The sequence below is a fragment of the Idiotropiscis lumnitzeri genome, chromosome 15 (assembly GCF_059441095.1).
Source record: "Idiotropiscis lumnitzeri isolate Australia: NSW breed Sydney's pygmy pipehorse chromosome 15, RoL_Ilum_1.0, whole genome shotgun sequence".
Lineage (NCBI taxonomy): Eukaryota > Metazoa > Chordata > Actinopteri > Syngnathiformes > Syngnathidae > Idiotropiscis > Idiotropiscis lumnitzeri.
In genome coordinates, this window is record NC_142405.1 from 10,238,932 (window position 1) to 10,266,386 (window position 27,455).

The 27,455-nt window shown below is 40.2% G+C and overlaps 2 protein-coding genes across 4 annotated transcripts in view; both read right to left on the reverse strand.

Annotated features, from left to right (window-relative positions):
- Window positions 1–500: 500 nt before the first annotated feature.
- bglap (bone gamma-carboxyglutamate protein) lies at window positions 501–1,605 on the reverse strand. Its single transcript, XM_088317637.1, has 4 exons — window positions 1,509–1,605; window positions 998–1,249; window positions 732–813; window positions 501–603 (listed from the first exon to the last, which is right to left on the reverse strand). Exons 1-4 carry the CDS (start codon window positions 1,564–1,566, stop codon window positions 501–503), a joined length of 495 nt encoding a protein of 164 aa, XP_088173763.1. The 5' UTR covers window positions 1,567–1,605.
- Window positions 1,606–2,775: 1,170 nt separating this feature from the next.
- mgp (matrix Gla protein) overlaps window positions 2,776–27,455 on the reverse strand; it is a 31,826-nt gene continuing 7,146 nt past the window's right edge. The window contains exons 1-6 of one of the 3 annotated variants that reach the window (XM_088317458.1): window positions 17,097–17,246; window positions 10,096–10,280; window positions 4,060–4,170; window positions 3,953–3,982; window positions 3,405–3,507; window positions 2,776–3,279 (exon numbers count right to left, since the gene is read on the reverse strand). In XM_088317458.1, coding sequence (XP_088173584.1) covers window positions 3,120–3,279; window positions 3,405–3,507; window positions 3,953–3,982; window positions 4,060–4,170; window positions 10,096–10,132 — 441 coding nt within the window. In that variant the 5' untranslated portion in view covers window positions 10,133–10,280; window positions 17,097–17,246 and the 3' untranslated portion in view covers window positions 2,776–3,119. Of the gene's footprint in view, window positions 3,280–3,404; window positions 3,508–3,952; window positions 3,983–4,059; window positions 4,171–5,270; window positions 5,378–10,095; window positions 10,281–17,096; window positions 17,247–27,455 lie in introns of those variants that run through there. The other 2 variants (XM_088317459.1, XM_088317460.1) reach the window with 2 other exon arrangements.

The following is a 27,455-nucleotide window of genomic DNA, read 5'->3' on the forward strand; positions in this document are numbered from 1 at the left end:
ATGAGTGTGAATGGCTGATTGTCTCTTGACCAGTCCAGGGTATTACCCTGCCCACCCTTGGATGGATGACTACGATAAACTGTACGTGTTATGGTAAGACTTTATACTAGTCTATATTAATGAATGTAGGGCACTTTGCTGTAAATTAAAGCTTGAGTCTTCCTTAAACTTCATTTATATCACATGAGGAATAATAACAAAACACACACATTGATTTTCATTATTTTTATTTCTTCATCACACTACTCTACAGACTGAAAGAGGTGATAGAATCATAGAACCAAATGGGCTGGTCTGTACAGAATTGAAAAATAAATTCACAAGCAAGTGCTATTCCCCCAGCACTGCTCCCATATTTTTGGTGAAAACACTTTTGAAATTGTTTTCTCATGGTATTTTTCAATAGAAAAGGGTTTAACGTTAAAGAGGAATGTGATAATAAAATGTAACATAAAGCAATCGATGTCATGACAGGCAGTCAACTGCTTGTGCTTTGGCGTCTAATAAGGAACGGGTCCGTAGTAGGCGTTGTAGGCAGCGACGACTCCATCTGTGTCCATCATGTGCTCGCAAGCCACGTTGGACTCACAGACTTCTCTCAGGCTGATTGAAAATAAAGAAGATATATGTTATTCCACATAATATTGGTCAAAGTCATTCATAAAAGCTTTGATAAGCTACTGGAGGTGACTTTTCTCAGCCATCAGTGCTGATAGTAGTAAGTATTATACTTCTCCATCTGGGTCAAGGACAGCTCCACAGTTCCTCTCCTGGGTGGCACCACGGCAGCGGCTTGTGACCTCTCCACAAACACTGCAGCACATCAGGCACATTTAAACACAACCTTATCGCATTGTCGGCTTGGTAAAAATGATTTAAAGACAGCTTCTGACTTTTTTTTTAATCAGTTTTAGTTCCAATTGAAAACACTTTAAAGATTTAATTTGCAATTGGAAATATGTCATTCAGCAGCTAAAATGTGAACTCATGACCTTACCTTGATGGCGATGATAGCGGTCGCCGTTGTCGTTGTAGCGGTCGCCGTTGCCGTTGTAGCGGTCGCCGTTGTCATCGTAGCGGTCGCCATTGCCATTGTAGCGGTCGCCGTTGCCGTTGTAGCGGTCGCCGTTGTCGCGGCGGTCATCATTGTAGCGGTCATTGTTATAGCGGACATTGTAGTTGCGGCGGTGGTCGTCACGGTCATGACGGTCATCATCACCACGGTCGTCACCGTTGGAATCCATGGAGTCTGTAAAATATGAGGTAAAAAGAAAAGTCAGTCAAGTGAGAAAAAAAAAGGAAACCAAATAAGTAGTAATGAATACATGAGAAAACTGAAGAAAGGATAGGAAATTTGTCTTATCAAGATATATGCTCGATCTTAAATGTCTTGATCCATCCTGATTTATTTAAAAAAAAAATATATATATATAATATTTTTTAATAAATCACTATAGTACCTGATATATAATGAAACAATAAAGCCAATATTTGTTTGGATTTCTTACCTGAAGACAGACAGGCAACAGCCAGGGAGGCAAAAATCAGGATGGCCAAAGTCTTCATCTTGAGTGTCAGGCAGTGACGATGCTTGAAGATGGGAACGGCTCTGTTGTTCTTCTCTGCAAATGTATATACCAACTCAGATTTATAGACGTGGCCCTCTCGATATGATTGGTTGGGGAATCATGTATCACACACATGCACACGCACGCATGCTGCAAACTCCAAGTAGGGAAAAAAAATTAACTCTCACATTAACTTTCAGAGACTTTCAAAAGTTGATTTCAATGAAATCAAATGTGAAATCAAACTGGATTAATTACTGATATTGTTTTTTGCAAAATCTTATTTTGGCTTTTTTTGATTAACAAATAGTGTATTGCTTATTTTTGGGTCCTAAAAATCTGGATGGATTTTTCTTTCTTATTTTGTTGTTGTAAAGCAGTTTTCATAGAGCAAAATCTGTCATATGAGATTGTTTTTTTTTTTTCGTTTTAATTTCAATGTTGCGTTTGATGACGTGTCATTATAGTGATGCCTTAGAGCAGTCGGACCATATCAGATCAGGTATCAGATCGACTCCCCTCTGTCACTTGCCAAACTGTACTTAGAGGTCACATCAAGGAGCATTCGACACAGAGTAAACCCAATTTTTTGCATAACTGTTTCATTTTGATTGCTTGTAACTTATTATATCTCACGCCCAGAAATAAGAAATGTGAGAGATGCTTTCAGCATTAGTATAAGTCCAGTATTGTTAAAGTTTATACGAAAATGTGACATACAAAATACTTTATTACTATTTAGTCGTATTTCTACCATGACTATTTAGTGTATAATCCCTCATGGAAAATCAAGAAATGCTTATTCGCTCCTGCTCTTCTTGTATCTTTTTTTTTCTCCCTTATTTGAATTAGATTTTGGATTGCTCTCGCTGGAAATCACACAGGATGTAATTTGACCGTCTGGGTCGATGTTGGACCTCAGCTGTATTTTGGTGAATGACTTCAGCGGACTTTCAGTTCCATTTCGGGACATCTTGATTGGGTCATTTGTGGGCATGCGGCAGCACGGAATACGAAATCATTAAAGCTTTTTAGGCTTTCAAATGTGCCGTGTGGCAATGTGTCAGAGCAATAGTCTGCAGCAGTAAAGCTCTTAGTTTTATGAGGTGCGTGGATTCCCTTGATGATTGCAAACTTCTATAAAGATCTGCCGTGCTTTGCAAACACTCCCAATGAAAAGACAAAAAAAAAAGAAGACTAAGACAAACACAAAATAAAAGATTTTTATTTTTTTCACTGACAGCAGAGCTGCGGGTGGATCATGGATAATAATGAAGTGCGGTTAGAGGAGCAAATGGTTAATATATAGGGAGCAAACAAAACACACACAGCTGATAAAATGATTGGAAGATGTGATCATTGGATAAAGCGGTTATCCTGCGCTTATACAAATGACGGTGCGTTAATAATGATGGGTTGTCATGTAAGAATTTCATCGTTACAAAAAAAAAAGATCACATCCAAAAGGGCCACCATTACAACTTAAGTCATGTGTTGTATAATACGTCCCTGTTGGTGAAATGTGTCCGTTGCAAACATAGATCCGGATTTTTAATATCGACGAGCTGCAGATGGTCTCCTCTGTGGAGTGCTGGTGCCAAAGTATCTCCGGTAGGCCACCTGGTAGCCGTGGTGATAGGCGAAAAAGCGGCAGGGAGAGTAATCCTCACAGGTCTCAGCACGTCTCTCCGCTGGAGTCTTTACCCGACGACTGAGTTGAGAAAGGAAAGAGGTGTGTTGTTTTTTTCACTCATTCGTTCGTGCTTTAATTGCCATTGATCTAATTTTGACCTTTTGAATGTGCAGGAACTGGCGTGTATGGGTGTGGATTTTTACCTCATAAAGTAACTGTTGTAGCCGTTTCCTCTGGGAAGGTTGTATACGGTGTGTCTCTGCGGCATGATGAAGGAATGGGCTCGTCGCGGGGCCACAAAGACATCTGAGACCACAATGTTTTTCTTTTAGCAAAAACACACGTTTTGCACAAACCAGATAACAGGCCACTGATCTTTTAATTGCCTTTTATTTAGCATAAGTGACATGCAACTGATTTTTAACAGTAACCTATTGGGTGGACTCCAGACTGCCCCTAAATGGTGGCTACAATTTGCAACAGTGCAATTCAATTTTCATCTACTCGTGCCAGTGTAACCTGTAAATTTGCTGTTTTTTGCTTTCTTTCCCATCCCATCCCGTCCGTCCTTATCATCCCATTTATCAATACTGAAGTGAAAATGAGTGGGATCAATATTTAGTTTGGTAGTCAATTTACAGTGAGTGCCCCTAAATCTTTCAGGTAAGGGCCCACTGTGCTCCTAATAAAAAAAAAAAGTTAGTCTGGAGCCCTGACTCAAGGAAAATTAGGAGACTGGACATTTAGTTACCTTCATTGGATTCTGTGCTTTCGTTGGAGTCTACAGGCAAACACATGGAATAGGGTTATTCATAAACGCTTAACTGGCTATACAGACGCAGTGAAGGGGTATCGTACCTGAATTTGACCGGGCAGATCTACCTCTGCTAAGGCAGATGCACAGTGAGAACACAGCAAAGATTGCCAGAAGTTGAACAAGGCTCCTCATCTTTGGGCCTCTTTCTTTGCCTGGAACAAGAGAAAATGTTTTTTTACGGGGTCCATATAATGCCATTTGTCAGAATCTAATATGAAGAGCTGATTTGATTTGACCTTAGAGTGTTCCTATACCATATGTGCCTGTGTATTTGTGTATAAAATAGTTAGAGCCGGATATCTATAGCGTGCATCGTATATAAACTTCATTCCCACGCAGTATAAATGTCCAAATGGGATAAATTTAACTTAAGTTGTATTTATAAAACCATCCTGAAAACCCTCAAAGCCAGTGCCAATCCACAAGAAGGGTTCTGCAGTTCAAAATTCTATTTGTGAGGAAGAACCACAAAAGAGCACTTGGTGTTTAACGCAGCACTACCAACTAAAGGAGAAATAGATTATGGTTGTAAAGACGTGTGCACGCACACACAGAGACGCAGAATTGGCACATGGAAAGTCATCAAAGATCCACTGTGGAATGTGCAGCACCTGTACAAGATGAATTACCTGTTGCTTTTTAAACACTTTTTCCCACATTGCTCCCATGCACACTTGCTCTTTTTGCACGCCTGCACTGCAGGGGAGCTTTCATCCCTCGCTTGCGTTTGTGGGATTTGGATAAGATTCAGTTCCAGATGCCGCCCTCCCTTTTTTTTCACTGTCAATAGATGCTTTCATTATACAGTGTGCAAACCTACTCACCCATGGGCCACTCTGACACATGCTTACACACTCGCTGAATTTTTCTAACACCAACTCCTCATGCATATCTTGGCCCCACTTAAAAACCCACAGCGTTGGGCACAGAAACAGCAAGTCTGCAGGCCAAAGTTCAAAAAGAAGACGCATGTGTGCACTTGCGTTTGGAATTGCTGACAACAGCGTCTGCAGAATTGAATAGTGATTTAATTCTTCACAGGTGTGTCCATGGCCCACAAGCCTGCCTGTAGTTAGAATGAGTCCACCTCAATAGAAAAAGTTGATAAACACGTATTGGGCTAAAAATATTAATTTTTGCAATATGTGTAATAACAATGTAATAACAAACAAACAATAAAAACAGCAAAGAATTGTCAGAACACATCTTACTCAATAAGAAAATAAAAAATATTCTTCGGTAATGCACTCACCTTTAGTTAAGTATGAAGTGAGAAGTGTTGGTAATATCAGTCAGTCTATTTTTCCTGAGGAATATTTCCTAATTCGTAAGAGCAAGTCTTTTATACTTACCTCTCCTCCCTCCACCCTTTCATTTCACCCACCGACTCCCCCCCCAATTGCCCTCTCTCCTCCCTTCTCATATGTATCAACCCTCTTTTTTGCCCCCATCATTTATTCAGACCAGAGTATTAGCTCACTCTCCCCAACTCCCATGATTCACCAGTGCAGTTGGGACGGCAGGAAAAACACGAGGGGGAAAAAACCAGAAGCAGGCTGAATGAAGGCTGGCACAGGGACATTAGAACCTGGCTCATAGCAGGTACATGATAATATTCACTGCCATTTGACAGCATAACAGCAAATTATATGAAACACACTCACCACCATCCATCTCTCCAGTTCGTGAGTGGATGCACTCCACTTTTAGGCCCCATAATTCAGATGTGGTAAGGCATGGGCAGCAATTCTTGATGATGGAGTGATTCAGAGAGCAAGCCAGCAGAGATTTACTTGGGGTGGGGTGTGGGGGTGGTGGGAGGAGGGGGTATATTTTGGAAATGTTCCTTTACGGCCATGAAAGGAGGATGTGTTCTCCTATGAGCATTAATGTCTATGATGGTCAATGGAAAGCAAACCTCTAAAGGTGCAAGCATAACAAGGCTTTATTTTGAAAAAAAAAAAAAAGGTGATCACTCTGATTTATTGCTATTTGTGAACATGTCTGAGGTGTAAAAGCACTTATGTGGTGGCTTCACAGCAAAATCCACCGGCGACTCAATGCTCCAATTATACTGAGGTCGATGCAGGAGTAAGATTATGGTGTATATCTGAGAGTTATGCAACGCCAAATCACTTTTGGCCCAGGCAGAATAGCTGAGTGAGAGCCGACCTTTGCCAACAGTAAACAAACGAGAATAGGAGGCCAGTCCATGCCAGGAAGCGGCGAGACGCAGACAGCCAGATCAACATTAGGATGGAGATAAAGGCTGCAGACCTCCTGAGGAGGAGATTGAGAGAAACTGCCGATGATGTTGTGTCTGTAACGCTTGAGTGTGGCGAGGATGTGCGCTCACATTCAGTCGTGTTGTTATGAGCAGATGTTGACTCTAGAGCAGCCGAGCATATCGTTGCCCATTGAAAATATTAAATGTCCAAATTCAACAGTTCTTAGGGCGAAAGTGCAATAACTCAGAGAATCAGTCCAAAGAAAAAAATGCATCTGGTCCTGGATTTTTAATATCTGTAACTGACTCGAAGAATCCATACTCAAGCGTGACATATTGTCGGCAACACTGATGTCTTTATCTAGCCAAGACAATAAAAACAATGCATTTGAAACGTTCCATCCCTTTTTATAAGTACCATGTAAGTTTGCCATGTTTTCCCAACCACTGACATTAAAAAAATAATGTGTTGAAGTTGTGATTTAAAAGCATTGGAGTGGGTTGATTGTTGTTTACAGCCGACTGACATCCCACATTAAGGAGAAATTTTAAAAAAAACAGGAAGTAATGGGTGGTGGCCATGCGTGACTAACAGCACATATTTGTTAAAAAAAATAAAATAAAAAAATAAATAAAAAAAGCACATGAAATGTTTATTGACTGTTATTATGAATTATTGATTTTGTGATTGACTTTTCAGAATTTAATGGCATTTTGGGGTGCTTCGTCTGTTTTCATGTTTCAAATAGCTGACGTCCGTGCACCTGGCATGTGATCAATTCCTACTCAATGCCCAATCGCACCCTTTCATTTTTGGAGATCAATCCGGGGTGTTTTTTCCCGGTTGACCGCCATCAGCTGCGACTGGCTCCATCCCAGTACCAACAAGGTGAGCAGATGTCCATTTTTTTCCACATATATATTTTTTTTATTCCAAGCCAGCAAGCCAGGAGGCCTGGAGACTGTCGCTGTTGTAGCCCCTAAAGGCCTCACACCTGGCCGGCCTCCTGCAACAAGCCACAGCCCGCACCCACACTGTCAACTCGCCAGATTCAAAGCGGAGCAGTTTCAAGTGTGTTTTCGTTCCTGCTCTTTCCTTGCAAACAGTCTTGCCATCCCTTTTGCGCCCACTGCCTCATCCAGCTTTCAAAGCCGACTCAGTGTTCAGTCTTTCGTAGCCTCTTTGCCACCTCACAGTCATCCTACAGACTTGTGTTGTTGGATCACAGGCCGCTTTCCAAACCTTTATCACTGACACGAGCCGCCGGGATGCCCTCGCAAAAGGCACTTATCTACTCGGTTCACGGGCTGTCCACCCGAGCGTTCCCTCTGATCTGCTGCCATCGCTTCTGTCTGGTCCGAGGTTGCCCTTCTGAACTCTTCTGTCTGCACACTTTCCAGTTTTTATCGGGTATGGAAAATTTTATTGTGATTTGATCCTGCAGAATTATTCACACAAATACATTTGAACTTTTCTTTTTAGTTTCTGCTAATTGTTTAAATGACAGGTGACATTCAGGTACTTTTATTAGCTTGAGCGCAAATCATGGTCATTCAAGCAAAAAGGTGGGATTGCTGGCATGGAAACAGTAGAAACTCATTGAACGTCCAATCAGAGTTCTCTGACACTCTTTCTAATTTGCTCACAGCACAACATATTAGACAACTTGTTCCTGGTGTCTGGGAATTTCGATGATGCTATTAGAAGCATTGTAATCCTAAATTCATGTATTTCGATTTTTGTTGTGAAAACTTAACACAAGACGTCATTGGTACATAAACATAATTATGTAAATGGATGTATTGGATCACAAATTTAGCCCAATTTGAGAGCGGGAGGGTCATGATGTTTTTGCCTTACATGAATCTACAAAATAGGCCCACCAAAAGTGATTACAGTTCAACAGTACTCGAAGGAGTAATTAAACAATGGCAGAAGATGCTGGGGGGGGTTTACAAACGAGGGCATGACCTCAAATGAGTGACTATTTTGCTAATGTCTGCAAAAACAGAGCGACATAATGCAACCTGTTTGTGCTGGCTTGTTTCCCAAAGTGGCCACGCAGGTGTACCTCAGGGTTCGGTGCAGTTCACGCATACACACAAATTTCACAACAGTTGCTATATGTGGACCTCAACTAGAGCACCAAGACATTTGGCCTGCTATTCACTTGTTAAAAAAAAAAAAAAAATAAATAATTAAAGACAGCGAAAGAAGCGAGTGACTCAGATAGCCGATGAAAATAAGCGGTGATGTAATCATGTTCCGTGAGCGTGGCATGATGGAAGTTCCGGGCCAGACTGGATGAAGGACAGACGTTACGCACCACTGTCCGTCTTTCGGAGCCTTTTGGTGGTTGCGTTGTCTCACGGCTGTAAATATTGCCGTCTGAATGTCAACATCAACATGTTGTATTTGTGTTGCACGGCATGTCAAGCGGGGACATTTTATTTTAGTTTAACGCAATGCTATTTTCTACATACAGTATTTTATCTAGTTCCAAATCTATACATTTTTGGTGCCGTTTTTACTAAGAGATTAAAACAAGAGTTCCTGCTGTGATTTTAGGGAGTAGATGTTTAGCATCGGTTAATATTTTATTTTTCAGTGCAGGTAAACGTGGAGGCAGTGGTGGCTGGTGGAATTTTCACTGCAGGGCTATGAAAAATCATGTATACAAATTTTTTTAGTCACTCATTTCATCCATGTCCAAGTGGCTTGAGCCTTTCTCAGCTGTCTTTGGGTGGAATGCAGGGTACACCCTGAACTGCTCGCCAGCCGATCAAAACAAGCAAAACATGGCACATGTAGATAAACAACCTGCTTTATGTTATGCTTACACACGCTGCTTCTCAATTATTTTATGTTACGCCTCCCCTAGCAAGAAGAAAACAATTTGCGCCCCTCCACCCACAGAATTTTCTTTGCAAACCAAACCTACACCATAAAGTTAATATTCACTGCGCGCAATGGGTGAGGAAAGCACCACTGCCAACTACTGGAGTGGATGTGCAATTACACTTTATTGTAGTACGGCGGAAAAAAAGCATATTCCCCAGGCCCGCCCCACTATTTGAGAAGCACTGTGCTTACGTAACATATGCTTACACTTGTAGACAATTTCAAGTATCCAAATAACGTACCATGGATGTTTTTGGAATGTAGGGAGGGAGTATTAACCTCTGCAACCGTGCTGCCATGTATATGCAATTTAAAAAAAAAAAAAAAAAAAAAATATATATATATATATATATATATATATATATATATATATATATATATATATACACACATAAAATCTGGAAAGAATTTATGGTAAAAAGAAAATATTCAAAAATAGTGAAAGAAGTGAGTGACTCAGATCGACGACAAAACCCCCTTATATTAGCTAGCACTACAATAATTTCCTCTTCATTTCTCCCAGCATTCATACTTCCTTTCACATTATTTATTAACAATCTTCAGCTACAGGCTTCATTTAGACATCAGATATTAGATTTTATAATGTGTGGTCGAATCAACGACGACTCAGAATATTTAAGACAATAAACTAAGACAGTTTTGTGAGTTTGGTTGTGCCCAAAGCTGCTTCCTATTTGAAAAAGGGAGTTGTTCATCACTAATGTTGCCAAGCGCTTGCTCATGGGGGAAGTTTATGGGCCCTAAAATGGGGCGTAGTGGTCTACTGTTTGAATGGTTCCCAAGATAAATCTTGAAAACGGGATATTCCCATTGATAATGTGATCCGCAGTATTGACTCATCCATCGTATTTAAGTTATGTGATTCTACTTTTGAAAACAAGGAGGACCCCCGTGTTGTCACAAAGGATTTAAAATATTTGCGCTTACCGTCCCAATCTGCAGGCTTTGTGTTCCAACTTGACATTGCCAAAGGTACGTACTGAGGTTGTCTCACACCTCGTAGTCGCAAATCTCACAAATTGTCAACTAGAGTGATGGTGGGGAGAGAAGAGGCAGCTGCTTGGATGCTTCCCTGTCACTTCCAGCCTTGTGAACAAACTCTCGCAGCCAACCTGTTGCAGAAATAGGCCATCACATAAAAAACATATAATCCCGGTTAGGAAATAGATCACACTCAAACCAAAGAATAGCATAAGGATGAATTTGGAGTTATCTTTAGTGAGGTTTCACAAGATTGAGTGTGTGGGATCCAGATGGATGTATAACATATAACCCGAAAATTTTTTCCCATTGTGTGACTTGGAAGTGAGTGGTATTTTTTTATTGACTTCCTTGCCACAACCACTCGATTGTTTATTTATTTTATTTTTTTCAACACTTTGCGTTGACATCCTTGATTTGAAACTGTCACCGGGACGTTTACATGAGTTCAATGAGTCAGTAATCAAGGTTATTTGAGGTCACAGCAAATGTATTGATATTGTTGTGGAGCTAAAAAAAAAAAACTGAAAAGAAAAAACACTTAGAAGCTTAATTCAGTTTGTCCATAAATATTTTCAAAATTACAATAGTCTTTGGTGGACAAAATTCTGTTCGAAATTGTACAAAAAAGTTTGACTTTCCATCATGCCATTTTTTTTTTAAACAAAAAGTAAATGCAAAGAATAGGACTTCAACCTGCACTTTGAACTGCACAAATACAAAAAGCTTTAAATTCATAAACTCAAATTGGCTCAAGCTGCTTTTTTTTTTTTTTTGCACACACAAACACTTTCTATGTTTCCAAAACATATTTGTTTTTGTTTTACTTCCGAGGACATTCCAGAACAAAACCCCAAAATATCTTTGGACAAAAGTAAACAGACCAAGAGTTTAACACAAAGTACATTGTTAACTAGCTAAAATGCTGAGGAAAAAGAAAAAAATTGCTTGTCTGACCTCAGTCTTTTTTACCCTATGCAGTATCCTGAGAAAAGAAATGTGATCAATATTTCACCGTCATTTCACAACCGAGAGAAAAATGTAACAACAAACCCAATGGCCTCATTATGCCCGAAAGTTGACGTTTCTCCTCGTTTAGCCATTTACTGTGATAAACTATTATCGCCCATCCTCGAATGGTTGATGCTCAATGATGTCTCGCTAACAAGTTTTGCATTCAAATGATACAAACATTTTAAGGAGTCAACACAATTTCAAAATGTTCAACATTCGCACAACCACCCAAAAAATTGTTTGTAAATTTGTGGGGTGAAACTGTGAAACAGTATAAGTAAGATATTAAAGGTATTTTAAACCACTTTAAAACAATGTATTAAAAAATGTTACACATATGGTATGTTGGTAAAGGAGTGCAGTCTGTGTACGTGTACACAAATTGTGTATGAGGGGGGTGGAGGCATAAATGTACATGCAAAGTTTTTTGTTATGAGTTCATCTTCGGTAATAGTGATGAGGTAGCATCTAAATAAATTCGACTAGTTTGACCTGTTTCAATATGGGCTATTTATTTTGTGGATGTTTATGTTGATTTTCTTAGTTTGCTGTAATATAATATGATATAATAATATAGTAATATAAGAATTTAATAATTTTTAATACATTTTTTAATCCGATCAAGATCAATTATTTGCGGTGATTCCAAATCCGCCCTCTTTTTGCCCTCGACATCAGGTTTTCCCCGTGGTAATAATAATCATGAGAATAATCCACTATGTAATGTAATAATATATTTGGTAATAATTATAAATTAAAGCTTAACTTCAGCAACAGGTGGATTTTGTTGTGTGAAACGTCGACTGTTACAGTGCATGAGTGAACCCGTATTGCGCAAACTTTTAGGGGTCAAACTTATAAACAAATGAAAATCTCAAAAATCTGGAAAGACATTTTTGAAAGCAGCGTCAAAAACAACGCACAAAACCATCTAGGAAGTACACATCCTCTCGGCAGAGTCGTCGTGGATCGGCTCCAGCTCACTCGTGACCCCTTTGAGGACAACATGGGCGGCGGGACATGCACGCAAGCATGTATGTGAGAATGTTTGCCATCCAGTTGCTCAACTCAGCTTGTACTTCTCATAACAGCACCATCCAAGTCTCCCTTTCTTTTCTTTTCTTTTTTTTTGTGGTACGTCCTATTTACCTTGGTGCCTCACTTCTCCTCTGCACAGCCAACTCTAACAAAGTGATCTACGGAATACGTGAGCTGGGCCCACATACTCGGTCCGGAATGTAACACACACTTGCAGACATTCACAAAGCACAACATCAGATAGCATTCATAAGCAAAGCAAACTGCCATAGACTGCGGTAGAAGTGCTACGAAGGAAGGGGAGTGCAATATTTACATTGATCAGCTATTACACAATTAGTACACAAATGGTTGTTAGGAGGGCATTAATAGTTAGCTGACTTTTATGCACTAGAAAAAGCACCGTCTGATTGACAGTGTGATCAGTCCAGGGTGGACCTGCTTGTTACCAAGGTGATCAAATGTAGCAGTAGTTGTGATGGAGCCACAATTTCAAGTTAAAAAATAAATGGTTGTAGGGGTGGTGGAGGGTTGAAGGGACCTGTGGCACATTGGTGATGAAGATTGCGTTGTGAGCGTAAAAGCTGAGCTCTTTCAAGGAAAAACCACAGAGAGGGTGACGAGGCCGCCGTAGCGGGCAAACAGAGGGGCAATGACATGCTTGAAAGCAATTGGTGGTTCTTGTGTTTGTTGATGTGTCCGGTGTATGCGCCACAAGCACGGGTCCGCTCCATAAATTCAGCGTAAAGTGAAATTGATGGCTTGGTGATGAAATGACAATTGTGTGCAGGCTCTTTGCTTTTCTTTGATGGAAGTAGTATTTTCTCTGCCAAGCCGAGCTGCATCCATCATTTGCCTCAAAATCAATTGCTATGCATGACATTAGAGAAACAAAATTCGGTGATCGGTGTATGAACTTGGCAGGTGAACTGCAAGATTGTCACTTGCGGATGATGTAGTCGGTCGGCCTTGCATGTGACATGGGCAATTAGACTACCTTGTACCCCTGTTTTCCAACATCACTTAAGTACATTTATAATTTCATATGTATCTGTGGATAAAATAGAAAAGCTTGGGGTAAAAACATACCCGAGCGACGTACGTACTGCACTGGTTACAATCAAGTGAATGGGAGCGAGCTCCGCCTTTCCAATGAACTTGACGTCAAGGTACCCTGATGCTCGCATTGCGAATGTCATGGCTCGCCTGTTGTCTGGGTTTGGTCACGTGAGGTTTGTAATGCGCGCTCGTTTCAATACTTTTTTTTTTTTTTTTTGTATATTCATGAGGCCCAAAATCATAAGCGTTGTCCGTTGCATGCGGCTTTGTTTTATGTTCTCCTGAGGTGTGTTAAACTATGAAGCTGAGATGTGCTTTGCAATCGACTTTGGAGGAATTCCCTATCACAGCAGGGACTGAGAGTAACAAGCTGCTCATTTTCTGCCTCGCAAACTCTTTTTCCCATCTTTCTATAATCTTATTGTTTGCTCATCCCAACTCTGCAAACAAAACAATGCAGTTACTGCACTCCTTTTGTCTTGGCTTATGCATTACTGCTCATTATCCAACATCTTGGACTCCACTTTACATGCTTTTGGTGATCTAAACTTAAACCCTCAGTGGGATTTTGAGCTGACTTTGCAAAGTCAGATAAGGAATATAGTCGTAAGTTTGAAAGTAAAAAGCACCTTGAGCCAAACTCAATTTGTATTTCCGGTCTTACGATGCAATTTCTCCTCTGCCACTCAAATTCCGAGTTGTCACTCGCATTTGATGACTTGTTCTCGATCGGGATCATCAAGTCCATTGCCTCCCCCTTAACTATCATTTTAAAACTTTCAAACTATCAAACTCCCTGAACCTGTCGCTTTCCCTTTGTGGTTGACAAAAGCGGTCAGCGTAATCACAAGCTTGCCGGCCACTAACACAACAGGCAGAGATGCGAACCTGCACGTCGTCTGCAGTTGACCGATGACACGCAGGCAGGAAACAACATGAGGTCCGACACCTGACAACGCTTTAAGTCTTCGACGCATATGAACAAACGCACGCTTGATTTACAACTTTTAAAAGAACCATATATTGACGTACGTCCATCTGCGGCGGACTTAGCCAAACCGCCGCTTGCAAAATGCCAGCTAAGCCTCAACCATGCATACCAGACAGCTAGGAATAAAATGAGTGGTTTTTGTGGGGGCGTGTGTGTGGATGTGGGGGGTGTAGATGGCTTTTCTTGTTCTCAACCGGTCTAAACTGAGTTTTTGCTCTAAAATAAAGCAAGGACCACACCACTGAATGTGATTGAGTGTGGATATTTGATTTTGAGTGAAAAATCCAAGTAGCAATGAGTATATTCAGCATCACCTGGTAGTAGTCCGGGGTTAAATAAATAAATATTTGCATGCGTTATTTTCAGAGTACTGGAAAATAGAAAGCGCAAAAGGTAGCAGCACTTTTGGCTGTGTGGCATTTGCATGTTGAGTAGGCTTCCTCCCACATTCCAAAAACATGCATGTCAGGTAAACTGGAGGTTATAAATGGTCCACATAGCGGTGAATGCCATGAGGAATATTTGTGCCCTGTGATTGGCTGGGGACCGGTCTAGGGTGTACAACGCCTTTCGCTGCAGTTTCACTCCGACTCTTGATGCTGGATATTGGGAGTCAGTCATGACATAAAATAATACAATGCAGGAATCTTCCGCCCGCCGGCGACTCCAATCTTCCTGCCAATTCTTTTCTTCAATCGTTTCACCTTCCACTTTCGCTGGCACTCCAACTATTCCAAGCCTATGGCTGAGGAAACGTCACGCCAGGAGTTGGCTTCCATTTGGCCATCTTTAAAAGAGCTGGAGCTGACATCATGTAGATTAATTTATTTGCGCACCTCCTCGCAAAGTCGCTTGTCTACTTGGTCCACATTTTCTTTGTTTGAAATGGCGGAATTTGGCAGGAAACCCGATGACGTCATTACAGCATGTGACACAACGGACCAATCAGGAGAGAGAATGCTCGCGTCGACGTTCGCGCAGACACGTTGGAGACGTGTTACGCAGCACAACGCGTCGGTCACGTGATGCAATGCGTCAGTTGTCGCCGAGTCTTCTTCCTCTTTTCCTTTCGGCTTTTCCCGTCAGGTGTCACCACAGAGAATCAGTTGCCTCCATCTAACCCTGTCCTCTGCATCCTCTGCTCTCACCCAAACAACTTTCATGTCCTCTTTAACTGCATCCATAAACCTCCTCTTTGGTCTTCCTCTAGACCTCTTGCCTGGCACACAATTTTCTCACTATCTCTTCTCTGGACATGCCCAAATCATCTCAGTCTGGCCTCTCTGACTTTATCTCCAAAGCCCCTAACATGTGCTGTCCCTCTGATGTACTCATTCCTGATAATATCCATCTTGGTCACTAACAAAGAGAGTGTGAGTTGTTGCGGAGTATTAGCTGTTTTCGGTAATTGGCTGGGAAAAATCACAAAGATCTGTTGTGAAATGTTGATTTATTTTTTTGTTTCCTTGCCCTTTAAATGTTTGTAGTTGTACGCATATGCTGTCAACAAACCTACATATTGTGTAATTGGCTCAGGTTTTACCAGTAAAGCCCACTTCTGTGAATTCAAAACTCATATAAAGTGGTGCAGACAAGTGGAAGTCAACAGCACCGGCGCCCAAAACCACATATTATATTCCTAGCTGCCTGCAGCACAATGTTTGCCCGATGCTCAAGTGTCATCAAGTGCAAGGCAGCGTGGAACCCCACCGACGTGTCCTCTTTCGCCCCCACGGCCACAGACTTGGACGAGGAAATTCTGCACTTGCACGGCCACAAAGTGTCGCTAATCTGCCCCCTGCTGGTGCTACGAAGAAATTGCAACTTGAATTGGCGGTCTTTTACCAAGCACTACACACGTGCTTAAGGGCAGCTTTTTTCTTTTTTTTTTCTTTTTTACCTGCTGGTTGAGTAGACGCACCTGTGAGTAAAATCAAACGGTGGCAGTGTTTTTACTTTCTGCTAGAACTCTGCTCACAGTTTTTCAGGTACAGGATTTTAAAATAAATGCTCTGGCCTTCCTTTGCAGAGTTTCTTAACTGCAGAAAGGGAAATTTTGTTGATTTAAGTATGGATGGGATGGGTTTCAACAAACTTTCTTTTTCACTTTGAGCAGTATGAATAGGACATTATAAGGGGTCACTTTTATGACAAAATGACCTCCTGGTGGTATGGAAAGGGGAAGGAGACATACAACTGCTATATGGTTACAGTGAGCTCAACACGACACACTTCATAATAAGCTACAACACAATTACACTTGCGGATTTAAGACAAAGTACCTACAATATTATAGCCCGCTAGCTTTCTTGTAAAAAAAAAAACCCCAACATATTACAAAAATATGAGTTTTTTTAAGCCAGGCATGGATTAATGGCATTTCCATCATTTCAAAATAGAAAAATGGTTTGTGATGCAAGTGTTTTGAGTTATAAACATAGTCACAGAACTAATTAAATTTGTATCACAAGGGGGGCTGAACGATTAATCAAATTCTAATCAACGCTGCAATGTAGTAGAATGCAATTTTTCGGTAGGATTTATTTTACATACACGCACACAGTCATGTTTTCACACTTCAAAACACTGCGTACATCACTGTCAACAAAAACAATATTCACCATTCCAACAATAATCTGCACGCAAGCAAGCTCTTCATAGATGCTTTTTGGAGAGTCTTTTCTCCACACTTTGCGCTGTGAGGCTGAGAGTCTCACTGTTCACTGCGTTTCTCTCTGGAGCTTTCCTGACCCCTTGCTGACTGCCCGAGAGCTGCCAGCCAAGACTAGTAATGAGATATTTGCTCTGACAGGGCAAAGTGGGGAGGAGTGGAAAGTGTTATTACCTCATCTTCCATTGGTCTTTTCTCTCCTCACTTGTAAAGATTGAATTCCCTTTGCTCTTCCAGCCAACTGCAGTGTCTCATCTGTATTCGCCGTACTTCTTTCCCCCTCTTTCTTTTGGTTTAATGGCACCTTTCTCTTTTTCCAATCTTCCTCTTATCTCTCCCTCACCCTCACGTCGCAAGCTGCGGGGCGGCTGTGTTGCTTTAAATTACAGGAGTGGGAGTGGGACGAGTGAAATTGCAGCGAGGTCCCACGTGCACACACCTAATATTTTGGCTCTTTTTCTTCCCAAAAATCCGGGCATGGCCAGCTGCTATAGTCAATATAATGTGACTGGTGAAAAAAGACACAGCTGTACCTCTGAATGCAGTCGTCCCAATTGCACAATTTGTAATTTGAGTGAAATTTGCAGGAATTAAATACTTACACAAAATATCAACCTTTGAAATGACATATGAGGTGGTTTCTGCTATGTGCCGATATGTGTGGCCGCACAGGGAATCATTTCTTGGGTGCGACATGTGCTGTAATTGATGCAGGTTGTTCGCAATCCACTTGAGTCTGTCCACGCAAAAAAAAAAAAAAACATTTTAAACACTAACAGGCAAATTAAACTAACAGTAAGACACGGGAAGAGTCGCCGCTGCTCAACAATAACTGAACTGAGCCTTTTGGTCCAATAACCAAGAAGGCACCAACTGGACACTTTTTGCAATTACATAAAGACTAAATGAGATCCAGTGCTTCTTGGTGTTTAAATAAACAACAATACTTGATTCTATTTTGTTTTACATGTCAGATTCACAGTAAACGTTAACGGTGAGTGCACGCTTTACCTCTAGTGGAGAACTTTTTTTCGTTTCTCAAAATGGTGATACATGAGAGTCTCACATTTCCAGACAGCAAACGAGTAAGAACAGGCACTCAAGAATACTTGTCTTGAAGTGTTTAAGTGACTTTTATTTTTTTTTTTTTTTAATAAATGGTTTGTCTTTATAGTAGCTTTTCATTTACCATGGTTGGGTCTGGAACGTAAATGCCCGCAATAAATTGGGGTTTTCTTTGGCTTATTTTTGCCTTTTTGTGGGCTCACATTCCAAATAGTAAAACTCCGATATCAGCACATGCGTCATCGTTGATTATTTTAATGATTATAATCCCACGTGTGGTAACTCAATGTATACTGTGCTGTATATTTTAGCGTTGAAAGTGTTTCATTTATCAAAAAGGAGTTACGCCAGTTCTGACATTTTACATATTTGTCTGTAGCAAGACTCAAATCCTCACAAATGAGCTCCAGCCGCGTCTTGCCGTGTTGGTGGACTCCACTGCAAACTACTGCATATGTTGTTTATACCCACTGCTCATAACATTTGATGTGCAATCATTGGCTTCTGGGGCTTTATTAGCTGCTTGAGGATTCTGTTAAGTAGTAATGACTACATTACGACTAATGGGACCTCACTCACTCGCACGCACGCACGCCAGCCACCAAAACAAGTCCCTGGTGCTTCATTGAAGCCCTGAAAACAGCAGAAGAAAAGAGGCGGAGTGAATACTGAGAGTTAGACAAGAAAGAACGGTGATCGCTTCCAAAAGCTCAAAGTCACCCCCAATACAGCGAGTTTCCCTCAGTGGGACTGTGGTTTGCCGTGCAAAGCCTCAGAGCACTTGTCACACCGAATAACCTTTTGCTTATTCACTTTACTTCTCAAACTCGACTCCCTCTCTTTCTTTAATCCCCTCTCTCTTTCTATACTGCCTCCATGCACCATTAATCCATTCTTTATCTCATTTTTCTTCTCCCCTTCGGCTGTCTCAGTGTTGCCTCGCTGTGTCGTGGAATTTGCAAGCAATGCTGCTGTTTGTGTGATATAACGTATTAACAGCAATGGCAAATGTGCTGCTTTCCCTCCCGCCTTAAACGATGCCGCATATTGAAGAAAATATTCCATACGCGCATTTTCTATACTGCTTGTCGTCATTGGTCACAAATGAGTTGCTACATCATAGCCTGCCAATCAAAATGCATGTGAATTCATTGTCACATAGTTCACACCGATGGCCAGGTTAGTCTTCAATTATTAAAATTTTTAATACAGTGGTGCATTGAAATTGAGTGCCCGAATTTAACAACTCTTTAAGTGGAAAAAAAAAAAAAAAGTCACAGTGACTGATTTTGAGTGAGATGTCACTCATTTGGCCACGCCCCTTAAAGGTACTCAGGCACACCGTTTTTGTGACTATTTGGTTTTGCGATTATTTGGTGCAGCTCAGCCTTGGAAATTGTTACGTGATCCAATCGGTCATAATATTGTGGCTTTTTTCGGTATGTCATCATCAGTCTCCACTAATTGCAGCAAAGTGTGTTTCCATTCCACTTTAAGCATCTTCCTCCTCCGCAGCGCTACTTTTTTGTCATGACAGCGTCATGCTCCCTGATTTAGGAATAGCCAATTAGTCTCTCCCTCTGAGATGAGAACGCTCGCCCCGGCAATCTAATAAGCGCCCTTCTCTCTTAATTCTAATGGGAGCCAAAGCCCAGATTGCAGTTCCCACACACTCTTCAAACACATTTCACTTTTTAACAGCCTGGGCTTTTTCCTCTGATTCACGAGAGCTGCTGGCTCATGTGTGAAGTTCATACCAGGGCACCGCCTCTTTATTTTGCAATTGCAATACAGTAGCAGATAAATCCAGTCTGGTCCCAAAATGACAAATAATGTAGCTTTCATCTATCTATGGTGAAGGGAAGAACAATCCAATGGTCTTCTATTATGGCTGCACAGACATGCTGATGAGATCGAACAGAATAGTAACGAAACGAAATCTGCTTTTTTTTTTTTTTAAATGGCAGAGAGATGATTTAAAAAAGCTTCTTGATTTTGCCTTTCATTTTTTATTTTTTAAATTCTCTGCCGATTTACATGCTGTCCTGCTGCTATTAGTGCAAACTATTTATGGCGCTCATGCAACCAAACCCATCTGCATCACTCGGTAAAAACATGACTACAGTTCAGCGTTCCTAGTGACAACCACCACTGATAATTTTCCTCAGGAGAAAAAAAAAAAGCACTCAAAAAAGGCCGATGCGTCTTTTTTGGATTTTCTATACAGAACATTTGAATTATTTAAATGTCCACTTGTGGTGTATTGCAAAGCCTTATCATGAATTTTGACCGTTTTTTGCAGAAGCTAGAGTTGAGAATATTTCTAACCAGTGTACTCTAATGTATGCATTCATGAATATATTCAAACAGCGGATGACATATGCATTTAAGGAAAAAGATGCACACCCTCACTTATAATTCAACTCAGCAAAGTAAAGGACCAGCAGACCCGGAGAAACTTTCTCATTTATTTTTTTCACTTGGATGCAGTTAAAGACTTGAGACCTGAGACAGTTCATCTAATTAGCAAAAACTCTTGCATAATTATTTAGACTGACAAAGGGGGACTTTGTTGACGCATCATAAAATAACAGATAGCATCTAATAATGCACAACAAAAGCAAAAAAAAAATCTGTAACATGGATTTTTCGCACACATACTGAAGGAACTGATCTTAAATTCAAAATACATTAATTCTCTTTTCAATGAATTGCACGTGAAGCCATATTATAGTGAATTTCATAAATTCAATAAATTCAGTTTTCTGAGTGTGACTGAAAATCACTCATGGAATGCTAATTTTCTGGTTCGTGGAAAGTATAAAAATATATTCTGAGCTCAAAAAGGACAAACAGTGGGCTTAACAGTTCTGGAAAATGTTTGGTGAGTGACTCATGACGACACGCGTTCTAAGCCTTTGCAATGAGATTCAGGCCAATCCCAGCATTCAATTAGTTGATCAGCAGGGCTTCTTAAACTCTTACATAACCCCGACACACAAAGTAAAAACATCCCTGGAAGTCAGGAAACCCAATTGAGCGGTAGCAATGTCAAAGAAAGCGCTTATTAAGTGATTTAACACAGAAGGTGTCGAGAAAAACAAAAGGACCTTCAGCAAGGAACACGCAGCGAATGAACGCACATAACTGACACAGATGTCCTGAGATGAAATATTCCTTATCAAGTGAATATTAGAAACATTTTAACTTACATGATCAGACCAAATAATACAAAAGAGATCATGTTTAAACGTTAAGGGCTCGTGCACTTGTGAGCGTAAATGCGCATCGCAGATAACAAATGTATAATATGTTTCTTTCAGTGAGAAAACTCATTAGTTGTATTTAAATAATTGAATGTGATTGAATTTAAAGAGCAACGGGTGAGCAGAGGTCCGTGTATGAGCTGAACACATATCGAAATGCTTTATGGGAAGTCCCCAGGGAAGGATTCACTTAAATATCCGGTTTATATGCAAAATCAAAGAAAACAGTGGTCTGTTTATGAATAATAGACGAACGTGTGGAATGGGAACAACATGGGATGCTACAGAAAAGAATAGAAATAGGCTCCTGGCACTGTTGTAATATGAAAGGTTGGCGCGATATACACTCACAGGAATATATATATTTTTTAATTAGGTACACTTTCACTTTATAACGAAGCCCAACACAAGAGCAGCGCAAAGTACGAGCGTAATAATAAAAATGTTGGCAGTTTTGGTACAGATGCATAATTTGATAAACCTTTTTGTTTTTCTTTGTTTGTCAGACTTCAGTCCATGGACGTAAACGAAGTTATTATAATTAATAACTACAGTAAAATCTAAAAAATAACAGAAAAATAACTAAAATTGAATAAATACTGTCATCAACAAAGTAAACCAAAAATACTTTAAACATTGAAAACTAACTGAAACAGACTATTATAGAAAAAAATGTCCTTTTTTTTTGGTCAATTAATATCATACACATGCTTTCGGGGTTCATTTTAATTGTATTTATTTTGGCACTACTATACATCCATCGCTACAGAAGAAGAAGGTCGGTTGTTTGAGAATTCACTTTATTACATAATACTTGACAAATACTCCCTATATTGAAAAAAAAAACAAAAACTAAAACAAATACTAAAACTAAGAGCAACTAAACTAAAAGTAATAAAAACCAACAAAGTGGATGCCACATAGTTCAAATGACTTCATTCCGATTATTTTCTCCGACTTTTGACGCAGTTTAGATAAACGTCAGAGTACATGATGATTCATTTGTTTCCATCCTCTTTGGCTTCCCAATGTTCCGTTTCCATCCTGACGTGTTGTCGTTTAGTTGTGTTTGGGGTTTGCGAGTCGGTTGCGAAGTTGTTTTTGGTGTCGAGGCAGAATATGTTTGATTCGGTTCTTCCAATCAGCATCTCGTCGGCAGCAGCGAGTCTTGAAAAGGAGGCCAGGAAATGTTTAAAGAAATCTGCGTGACGCTGAGTGAACTCACGACGTGTCTGGAGCAAAACCTCTCGGTTATTAAGTTATTAGCACAGGGCAGACAGTCTGAGCTCTTTGCTCCTGACGACTCAACGACCACCTTCTTGTTTGTCTAAGCACGTTTTAAGAGAGCGCAGGGAAAGATGACGTAACTCCGCAGCATCGACGACATGTTGGCAGTAGACGCGTACATAATCATAAACTAGCTATCATGTAAAGGAAAATATAAATCCGTGACGCCTCCATCATTCTAGAAATACTGCGGGAAATGTGCGTTTGTGGTTGAATGTTGTTTTGCGGCAAGACTTTCTCGCCGAACAAGGTTAGTAATTTAAAAATATCTGAGTGCCATAAAATGAGAGTTCAGCATTTGAGATGGCCGTTCGCTCGCGCTCGTTTGAACGCAAATGTGCAGCCGAGATGTGTTCGCATGGCATTAAAAGGCATGCGTGGTCGCATTGGGTCCTTTAAGGGGGCAGCAGAAACCACATTGCATACCACCGATAAAATGTTTGCTTGCACGCACCGCACACACACACAAGTATTCAAAAGTTTCCTGAATGAACTTTCTGTACTTGTTGGTAAGTGAACATTCTGGAAATGTGACACGTGTGACACACTTCAGTGCATGTTGCTGTAATATTCAAGACACCCTTTAATATAACACCTACACAGATGCAGCCCCAAATTACGGGTGTGGAACACGGCATGTACAGTTTTCAGAGACGGAATTTTCGTGATGAAAACATTCAAACAGCATTCAGAAGAAAAACATCAACTCAGAAAAACAAACGCAGTGAAGCGAAAACTCTGGCGAGCAGATGTTAGAGCGAGCAATATGCTTTTTGGTAGTTTGTCAAAGCTTGTCTCATCATTTGAATGCAAAGAACATTCATTAATACTATTGATGTTTTTGCTAGCATCATGATTCAGACTGATCGAACTTATTACTTGTCTGCATTGTACATATCCTGAGAAGAGAAACTATTTATGTTTTACTTTCCGAAAAAGAAATTATTTAAGATGATATATATAATTAAATATTTTGTTTTTATTTTATTGTACTTGACTTTTTTTAATTTATGAATTTTCCAAACATTGGAATAATATTTAGTTTTTATTTCATTGTATTTGACTTTTTTTAATGATTGAATTTTGCAATCATTGGAATAATATTTAGTTTTTATTTATTGTGCTTGACTTTTTTTAATTTATGAATTTTCCAATCATTGGAATAATATTTACTTTTTATTTTATTGTACTTGACTTTTTTTTAATTATTGAATTTTCCAATCATTGGAATATTTAGTTTTTATTTTATTGTGCTTGACTTTTTTTTTATTTGTGAATTTTCCAATCATTTACAGCTAGCAGTTTTAATTTTTTCCCCCACAATTCATTCCGAATATGTTTAAAAAAAAAAGAAAAAAAGATAAGGAGTTCTATTTCAATATATTTCATCTTATTCCCACTCCCTTTTGGATCAGTGTAATTTAGTGTTGCTCCTTTTTTTGTACCATTCAAGCAATCCATCAATCAATAACTCAATGAAATGTTCGGAATTTTGTTCCTTTGCTTTATGGAATAAGAACCAAACTTTGATTTTAACCAAGGTACCCAAAGGTGACTTACACCCCTGGTGATTATTGTGAAACAGTTTCACAGAGAAAAATGAGGGCAACCATAACTACAATGTGAAGCTTGAGACTTCTGATTTAGAGTCATCAATAAACCTAACACATATATTTTTTTTATGTCAGGCTTTGACGTCATGGTGCTATTTTCCTGTTCCCAGGCACCCACGTTAATCTAATTAAAAGTATTAGCGGGTTTGTGTGGCTGCGCTTGAAGATTGACCCAATGACCTACAATAGAGGGTGCAACGCTGCATATGTTTGCGACAGCGTTCCGAGACGCTGACCTCAGATCAATTTAATCAATACTTTATAAAAGAGATGAATAGGTTTCGTATACACGATTGAGATGTTTATTTATTTGTATCTTTTATTTTTATTTATTTACCCATCTTTGTGTTTTGGTTGAAACTCTCCGTCTATAGCAGGCATGTCCAAAGTCCGGCCCGGGGGCCAAATGCGGCCCGGGGTCAAACTTAATCCGGCCCGCAGCCTCTGTAATAAAATTAATACATTCTGGCCCGCACATATACAGTACTGAGTGCGCGCTCTTCCTAACTGCTGTTCTTAATTTACCCACTAGAGGCAGTATCACTACAAGGCATCAGCCCGGGTGACCTTTACCCCCAATTTATAAAATGGCGACAATAAACAAAAAAAGGAAAGTTGACTGCGAGGGTCGACGCTTCAAAGATGTGTGGAAATTGGACTATTTCTTCACAGAAATACGTAACAACTGTGTCTGTCTCATTTGTAAAGAGACCGTGGCTCTTTTTAAAGAGTTCAATGTCAAACGACATTACCAAACGAAACACGCTGACATGTATGACAATTTGACCGGGGAGGAACGCAGCAAGAAATTGGCGCAACTTGAAGCGGGTTTATTCTCACAGCAGCAGTATTTTGCAAGAGCCCGAGAGTCAAATGAGAATGCCACGAAAGCTAGCTACGAGGTAGCAACACTGATCGCGAAGCATTGCAAACCTTTCACCGAGGGTGAATTTATCAAAGACTGCATGATGACTATGGCGAAGAAAATATGTCCCGAGAAGCAGCAAGAGTTTGCCAAAGTTTGCCTGGCACGTAACACCGTAGCACGCAGGATTGAGGAAGTGTCGTCAGACATCAAAAGACAATTGGGGGTCCAAGGAAAGGAGTTTGATTTTTTTTTCGCTGGCTTGCGACGAAAGCACAGACGCCTCGGACACTGCCCAGTTGCTTATTTTTTTGAGAGGAGTGGACAATGAAATGAACGTTACTGAAGAACTACTTGACCTGCAGAGCCTGAAAGCCCAAACGAGAGGAACAGACCTATTCTCTTCTGTTTGCGCTGCCGTGGATGATTTAAAACTCCCGTGGAATAAAATTTCTGGGATTATTACGGACGGCGCACCATCCATGGCTGGCGAACGAAGTGGATTAGCGACACTAATATGTAACAAAGTAAGTGAAGAAGGGGGTAGCGCTGTAAAACTCCATTGCATCATTCATCAGCAAGTTCTGTGTGCCAAACATCTCCAATACGAACATGTTATGAAACCGGTGATAAAGGCTATTAACTATATTCGCTCCAGAGCGCAATGCCACCGCCAGTTTCAACAGTTTCTCAGCGATGTTCATGCAGAATATGGAGATGTTGTCTATTTCACTGACGTGCGATGGCTTAGTCGGGGTTCTGCACTGTCGCGCTTCTACTCTCTTAAGCAGCAAATCTGTGAGTTTTTGGCTGAAAAGGGACAACCTATGCAAGAACTAAATGACCCCATGTGGCTAGCTGATTTGGGTTTTCTAGTTGACATTACAAAGCACCTTAATGTCCTGAACACCAGTCTCCAGGGACCAGACGGAGTCATAAACCAACACATCAAAGCCTTTGGAATCAAGCTCAAACTGTTTGAAAGACACCTGTCGCAGACCCAGCCCAATACTGCACATTTCTCAGCGCTGCAAGAAATCATAATCAGATTCCCAGAGAGCAATATCAGTGCACAAACGAAGAGGTACGCATCAGATATGAAATCTTTGGCTGAAGAGTTCACACAACGCTTTCGGGATTTTGCAGCTATTGAGAAGGACATCGCTCTTTTTTCATCACCTTTCTCCGTGGACACAGGCAATGTTCCAGCCCATTTACAGCTGGAGCTCATTGAGTTGCAGTGTGACGCCGAGAGCCGTAGTCGGCACCAGCAACTTTCTCTTGCCAACTTTTACAGAGAGCTGGATAAAGGCAGGTTTCGAGAGATTCGAGAGTTTGCTAAGAAAATGTTGAGCTTGTTTGGGTCGACGTATTTGTGTGAAAAGACATTCTCTGTAATGAACTTAAATAAGAGTCGTCTGAGGACACGGCTCACAGACTCTCATCTGCGAGACATCTTGCGCATTAATACTTCTGCCTTTGAGCCAGACCTGGCCTTTGTGCTGCAGTCCAGATCTCAGTATCACCCGTCACATTAATGCAGGCAAGTCATTTGTCATTAAAATAACTGACTTAATTTTGTTTTGTTCAGTCACAAATTCAGACAAGTTGTCGGTTTTCATTCCAGAATAAAATTTTCAATCAACATTTATATTTGATATGTCATATATATCAAATTAGTCCTGCACTTGTGGTAATCATTTCTGTTTTTCAAAAATTCTGTGGACATTGAACTCCCATGATGATAATATAATTCATGTTCATAATATAATTCATGTTCAAATATTATTTGCACTCAAGAGTATAATTACTTCTGTTTAAGAATAAAAAGTTAAGCAAATATTCAATTGCATGTGATGTTCATATTTCAAATGAACCAAAATACATGTTTGATGGTTTAAATGCAAATAAAAAAGCAAAATGTGAAACACAGAATCGCTTGCTAAAATGTGTTTGAATATATTGTTGTTTATGCAGTGAATGTCAGCCGAGGTCGGCCCCCTCCACATTTTGCAACTTCAAATCCGGCCCGCTTTGCAAAAAGTTTGGACATCCCTGGTCTATAGTCTTTTATATTTATTGCTTTGTATAGCATTTTGGTGTATTGTGTTTATTTTTATCTTAGCAAATAAAGTTGAATTGGATTAGATCGCAATTAAGGGTCTATGTTAGTCACCCAACCGCAGCAGCGGCAATCAATGATTTTTAAAAAAATAAATCGGTACATACATATTTTTAACATCAGTAAATGAGACTTTGCGCAAAGTGAGCGAGCAGCAGTGCACGTGGACACTGTGCATGAACAATTTTTATGATATACAATATCGAGACGTGAGTAAATAGATGCTATAAAGAGATGCATGTCTCCAGCAGCAAGAATAGTCAAATTAATTTAACCAAGTACATTCTAAATCCTGAAGAAGCGGTGAACGCCGTG